General features: G+C 34.9%; 1 protein-coding gene across 4 annotated transcripts in view; it reads left to right on the top strand.

The window, feature by feature from the left end:
* Positions 1–7500, top strand: part of LOC144979827 (rap guanine nucleotide exchange factor 1-like) — a 128290-nt gene that overhangs the window by 30510 nt on the left and 90280 nt on the right. Inside the window, exon 2 of one of the 4 annotated variants that reach the window (XM_078926979.1) lies at positions 2271–2599. The exons of the other annotated variants lie outside the window; for them this stretch is intronic. Coding sequence (XP_078783105.1) covers positions 2545–2599 — 55 coding nt within the window. The 5' untranslated portion in view covers positions 2271–2544. The remainder of the gene's footprint in view (positions 1–2270; positions 2600–7500) is intronic. 4 annotated transcript variants of the gene reach the window in all.

Here is a 7500-nt window from a genome sequence, read left to right as displayed (position 1 = left end):
TTCTCTTTTATTTTGGTTGGTTGGTTTTATGTATGTATATTCCTCATGATGGTAATGTTAATAATAATACCGACGATGCGGGATGGATGCTGGGTCTGCTATCCCTTACGATACAATCTAAATCCTCCGTGATGTATGTTGTCATTGTTATTGAACAATTCAATATCCATCCAGTGAGTGGTCGTCCATCCTTCACCAATTATGGGCGTGTATGGTATGTCATGGCAAGGACGTGGCGACATAAAGCAATAATAATAATAATAATAATAATAATAATAATAATAATAATAATAATAATAATAATAATAATAATAATAATAATAATAATAATAATAATAATAATAATAATAATAATAATAATTCATTTAGACGTAATGATATTTAATTGCAATCAAAATATTATATCGATTGTGGTGGTAGCAAGAATTGGAGAACAGTCATGGGTATATTCCGTATCAAACGTAGGGCCGTGACGACAGTTGGTTGTTGTTCTATACAAAGCTGCCTACCTGAAATTTCAAACATTCGTAGTTTCCAAGGGGGAAAAAATATATGAAAAATTCACTTAATAGCTTTACAAATAAAACGATTTGCTTTCATCATGATCCAAAAATGTTCCAAAGTCCTGAATATAGGTTCTGAGGAGCTAATCTTTCCTTTTCAACAAAATTTATTGAGTCAAAGAGACTTATGCAGCTCTGTAGCTGGAGCCAAATATTCGTATTTCTACGAATTTTTCGTAGTATGTACTAGGCAGGTTTATATATATATATATATATATATATATATATATATATATATATATAATATATATATATATATATATATATATATATATATGTGTGTGTGTGTGTGTGTGTGTGTGTGTGTGGTTGCTTAAATCGTAATGGGATATCCCGCATTATGTTCATTGAGTATTTCAAAGGCCAAACACATGTTGCTTGGAAACCATTTTGTCACCATACTTAATCTCTGTTGTTGTGTAAAGATCACTATTTAAGGTGTAACTGTTTAACGTGATACAACTTGACATTGCATGCTGAACGAAAGTTGTCATCCTCAGTTTTAAAGCGATAGAAAGAGAACAAACGAGTTTTGAAAAAAAAGTGTGGGATACCGTACATGTCTTTAGAAGCGTCCACTGCATACCAGTAACTTATTATTATTATTATTATTATTATTATTATTATTATTATTATTATTATTATTATTATTATTATTATTATTATTATTATTATTATTATTATTATTATTATTGATGGATTGATTGAATAATTAATTAACTTATCTATTGTTTTAAACAATTATTTACATTTTGTGGTTAAGTAAGAACTACTCTCAATCGCAGATTTACAACGGTGATAGTTATAGTTACAACTTACAATGTTCATTCTGTTTTTTTTAAAATGATAATGCGGGATGCTTGTAATAATTAAATTGATCACAGAATGGCATGGGAGCTTCCACACAACGTGCATATGGGATGGAGGTACATACGGACCATTATATTATATAATGACTAATCCTTTCGTTATACAATAGGATTCAATAGTCTGATGTCATGTTCGCCCAGCAACCAGCAGCTTGGTTCTAAACAAAGAAAATTGGTATTTTTTTATTCTTCATGCTGGCTAAATGTATAAAAGTCAAAACATGATCAGATTTACAATGTTATTCTCCTCTGGATGTACTTTTATGCTCGTCGGCATCGGAGAAGTATTTTGTTTAAGAGCGGTGATGAAGATAATGGCGTTCGCAATTGTTCCGATGCGTCATTACGAGGGAAGTGACGTCACGACTTTTTAATCCTATTGGCGTATTTGAGAAGCGTGTACATTTAAACATGTCTAGTAATAATATAAATTGCCTGTTACAACAATGCTTCTATTTTGAGACAACGTATATACCTACTTTTATTTACGGACGATGTGTGATAATCTTATATTTCCGATATTAAGATGTATTAGAGGTCAAAAATTGTGTCTAGACTATTGAAATTTTGCCATATCCCTGATGTTTTAAATTGAGATTCGACTGTAAATAATTGTAAAGTAGGGTAAGGGATGGGAGGGGCGATGAAGGGAGAGAGAGAGAGAGAGAGAGAGAGAGAGAGAGAGAGAGAGAGAGAGAGAGAGAGAGAGAGAGAGAGAGAGAGAGGAATTGATGGGGGGAGGGGGGGTTAAAGTTGATATCTATTGACAACTTTGTGAATCAGTTTGACTAAAGTGATCTTTCCATATTCATTATGTGTATTGATACTGTGCGTTTAGGTAAAATACACCTGCTAACCGGACATATACCCTACCAACCCAGCGTTTATAGTTGTTGTCTGGTTGATATGATTTAGTGAGAAATAATCACCAAATTGTTTGTCTAGAACTATTGGCAAAGAGCTGTGTGACATCAATTTCATTCCTTCTATATATAATGTATAGGAATTGGATGTTTTGATTCTGCGAACGTGATTGTGAATTAATTAGACTGACAATCGTGTTGATTATTATTATTACCCCGGATTATTTACAAACGACCATTTTCAAAACAATGGATGATGAAAGTATCGTACCCACGGCTCAGACGAGCGAGGAGAGTGTGCCAGGTATTGTAGTACATCCGTTATTTCTTCCATTTTATCGTTTTGAATTGTTTACTTTTTTTTATTTTTTTTTACAATTTTCATATTGAAATTGACTTCTCTTCTTCTTCTTTTCTTTTTTGTTTGTTTGTTGTTGCTATTGTGTATCCTCGTTTATCATTACCATTTACCATTATGAAATAATCTAAACATAACTAATTGTCGTCGAAATCATCATCATTACCATCACTATCATCATCATCATCATCATCATCATCATCATCATCATCATCATCATCATCATCATCTTCATCATCATCATCATCATCATCACCATCATCATCACCATAATCATCATCATCACCATCATCATCACCATCATCATCTACTCATCATCATCATTACCATGCCATTCCATTATTATTGTTATATGCCACACATAAGGCCAAAACCCAATGCCTCTAGGCTAATGGGTAGCCCTGTAACAAGTAAAAAGTCCTCTCCTCTGATGGAACAGCCACGAAGCTGACCTGATAACTTCTACCTAACTAACATTACCACTAGTTGGCTGCTAATCACCCATCGTGGCTCGAGTTCCCACCCCAGGCATCTATCTCTCCACCCGAACTCCCTCTTCCCCCCCCCCCCCCTTTCCCCTACCAGCCACCTTACCCCCACGCTGATTTCCTGCTGGACCAGCCTTTGCCATATCCTGATTGGATGCCAAATCCGTGCCCCATTCAATCAATGTCCCCAGAGATTCTACAGTCGTGGGGAGTTTGTTCACAGTTTATATTTTGGGACCATTTTGGTCGTTGGATTATTTTTTTTTTTCACAAAGAAAAAGAAAAAAAACCAAGGTGTGTGTGTGTGTGTGTGTGTGTGTGTGTGTGTGTGTGTGTGTATTGGAGGGGGCGGGGGCGGTGGTGGGAGGGGGTCGATCTTGATATTTGTCTATTTAAAAATATAGCAAATGGTAGTTTTTATTGGTCATCAAGCATGGAGAAATAATTGTATATAGCTCATATATTTAGGAGTGTGGATTAATATTTTCCTGAACTTAAAAAAAATAATATTCAAAGTCCTATCCTTAAGAATTATTTACCATTTGATTCCTGGTCAAATCAACGTATGTCATCATCAGAAATGGCAGGCACGTGAAGTGAAATACCATCGAGTCAGAGATAGAATACCAGCACAACAAGCCGGTACTGGTCGTCGTCACCCCCATCTGATCACTAATCTAATTGGCCGTAGCTTCAGTAGACATTTTACAACAATCAAGTATTGATTTGGTATTGCCTGTTGCATTTTGCTCCGGGATTTCCATGATACTTCATGGACTTGCTGAAATTAAAGCCCAGGGGATAAGAATGAATATCGGTTGTGGATTGTTGGGGGAAGGGGGGGGGGGGGGGGGGGGGGTTGCCAACGTGCCCAACCTAAAGATCCTCTCACAAAATAGGCAGTGCAGTTATGATGAGAGGTACTACATTGTCGACAGGGAAAATGTCATGTTCTGTTTTTTGATCGGTGATATAATGGCGTGAATAAAAAACAGTGCGTTGTGCCTATACGCGACCCAGCGCCTCAAAACGTATGTTTGGATATTATAGATGCTAAAAGTTGTTTACGAGTCAGATTGTTAAAGTGGCAAAATAAAATAAAAATCCAATATTTCTGCTCATTTTGAAAATAAACATTTTCAATTTCTGCTCATTTTGAAATAAAAATGTTCAATTTATGCTCATTTTGATTTTCAACCCCCTGTTTGGCATCGGTTTAATCCCGCTATAATCCCGTTTTGAGGCGATGGTCACAGTGCCTTTCTCTGTACACTGAGACTATTAAAATTTACTACTTGGTTGCACTTGAGTGGAGGGATTTTTCATTTTAAAATATCCTTTCTGTTTAAAATTCTTTTTTTCTTCTTTTTTTTTTAAAGTAGTCCTTTAGAGCCATTGGGCCCATGGAGCCGGAGCTTATCCCGGTTTCTATAGCGTGAAACGGACAATAACAATTGCTTGCTATCATTTGGATATGACACTAGTCTATCGCAAATTATTTTCTGCCAAATCTAACAGACTCAGCTACCCATTCACTGTTGGTTACAGTGGACAGGGAGTCATAAAGAAATCTCGACTGCACCCGGGATCGATCTTGGTCCCTTTTCGTGTGAAGCGAGTGATCTATCACCTGAGCTATCGGGACCCCGTTTAAAGTGGTTACAGTAGGCTATCTGACCAATAATCAAGGGCACATTACGTGATCAAGCACAGTCATTCTACTATTGTTGTCTGGTTACAATAATATGTTCAGTTTTACAAAGTCCGTATATTATATTATGATGACTATTACCTTGATAGACAAAAATAAGCAATATGGCTCGGTTCATTAATTTGAGTGAGCTGTAGTTAGGTTTTCGTCCAATAGAGTCATCTATAACATGATTTGTTGCTGTCCAACGATTGGATATAATGTCTTAATAAATGGAAGTGTAAATACGCTGCTTTGTTTATAAAAGTTTGTAAACATACCTCTGAGTCAAGCTGAACAGAACGACCGATTGTAATGTTGGATATTTCAAAAATGTGAACACATGTGACTTTGTAGATAATAGGCCATTTTGAGCACATTTTGCATTGTGACCAATGACTCGAGCTCATAGAAAACGATATCGACCCAACTCATTATTATTTTTAAAAAAAACAACCCCCCCCCCCCCCCCAAAGAAAATAGAACAAACAATAGCAACAGATGACCTTGTTATTTAAAAAAATATAGATTAGTTGTTATAGATAACCAATTTTCAAAGCAGCATGTTTCATCGTTTCATGAACCTGTATCTTCAAATAATAATAATGATAATAATAATAATAATAATAATAATAATAATAATAATAATAATAATAATAATAATAATAATAAATAATAATAATAATAATAATAATAATAATAATAATAATAATAATAATAATAAAATAATAAATAATAATAATAATAATATAATAATAATTAAATGATGATGATATATATAATATAAATGATGATATATATAATATTTATTATTATTAAAATCACGTTCGAGCGATCGATTGCATAGAAGTAATTGGCTTCCCGAAGATGCCTTTGGAATCGAAAGTTTGAAAGAGATTCTATTTTTTCTCTCTTTAATATTCATGACGCCCAAGATATAAAACCGCATTGTATTTATATCGCGCAGACTCAAAACCGGCGAGGATATGAACGGGGGTATCTAATAGTTATTTTAAAAAAAATATTTTTGACTAGAGAGGAACATTTTGTATATTCACCCTTATTGAAGAAAAGCTGTATAAGTTATACGTATCTTTAAAAAATCGACATTCCAAAAGTATACACCAAATTATTGCGCCGTTTATGTGATATGTGTGACCCATCGCCTCAAAACAGTATTAATGTCAAGGGGATTTGAAAGATTTGGTCAGTTTAAGAAGTTGTGTTAATTATTGGAGAAAGTTTAAATTATGTAAATAAACTTCAAATATTATTATTATTCTCAATAAACCATAAAAAGTCAACATTGCAGCATCTGAAACTACCCCGGCACTAGACTACCCGGAGATCTTTTTATCTTCCCCTTTTTGTGTTAGAGTTGGTGCATTAATGATTGTTGACATTATTTTGGACCTCCTGTCCTCGAGTGCTCGGTGGTCGATATAACGGGGTGATCGATATAACAGGCTGAGTTATAATAATGATGGTGTAATATCATGACGTCATAACCATTATGTTATATCGACACGCTTGGTAATCCACGATGCTGCCAGTCGTCTGTAAAGTGCTAGTACTACCCATAGACCTGTGGTACTACCCTAGAAAGAGGAGTCCTAACGCTCCTCTTTCCAGGATACAACTACTGCTGACTCTGTTGGCCGAATGAATGGAAGGCACCATCATTTAATGTTCTGTGGGCGACGTTAACTTATGCGTCCGATAGTAGCGTAATGAATGGATTAATAATAAATACATGTTTTGGTCCAGTCCTTTTTAGAGCATTAAGAAGTAAAAGATCAACACACCCGTGTATTATTGGAATGCGACTGCCTTATTTGTCTCCATCACCGTGAATACTATTTCATAAAGCAGTTTGCATGGAATCAGTGTTTTGAAAGGCATGATTATTTTTGCCAATGAACAAACTCAGATAGAAAGGGACTCACCGTTAGATTAGCGTCAGATTGATTCCAGTATGATAAGTTGGAATGAGGACATTTTCATTTTTTCCCCATAAAGAAATCCATTTTAAATCCATTGAAAATTGAAGGAAAGTCTTTTGATTGTGACTTTTAAATTGGAATAGTCTACAGACTCGACCGGTGAATACGTTGTCTTCTCTTGATTAATCTATGGACTTGTCTTACAGTGCGTGGCTTATTTATTTTGTCGATTTTCTTTGGAATTCTTTTAGATGCGGGTCCCATACTCAAATGTGAACTTTACGCGCGAACTTGGCCCGTTCGACTCCTTTTTTGTTGTTGTTGAATAACTGATGACAACAAGAAAAGAAATCACCTTGTACATGACTTTCATACAATCCAGCGGGCATTCAACTGACCGTCTAAGTAAACTAGTTCCCTGAAAATAAACAATTCATTGTTTATTAATTAAGGGAAGGGATGCAATTAAAAAAAAATAGATGGGTAGTTTGTATTTTATTTTACAGGCTTATTTCCCTTAGTTGCAAAGTAGCAAAAGAATGTCTTTTATTTATTGAGTGGTTGCGCTATCGACCAATCCAGTCCCGTGGTTGGTGGACAAAGAATAATTACAAGACCTTTCCATACGGAACTGGGATCTCACTGTTCTTTGATTTTGTGAGTTTTGTTCGCTAGTAGAACCCATCGAAAAAGAAAAAAGAAAACAAATCGTGAGTTGTAATCAAT

Source organism: Berghia stephanieae, chromosome 9 (genome assembly GCF_034508935.2).
Source record: "Berghia stephanieae isolate SIO BIC M18660-M18661 chromosome 9, UCSD_Bste_1.3, whole genome shotgun sequence".
NCBI lineage: Eukaryota > Metazoa > Mollusca > Gastropoda > Nudibranchia > Aeolidiidae > Berghia > Berghia stephanieae.
The sequence above is the reverse complement of the archived record's forward strand: the minus strand, read 5'-3'. Positions and strand labels throughout refer to the sequence as shown.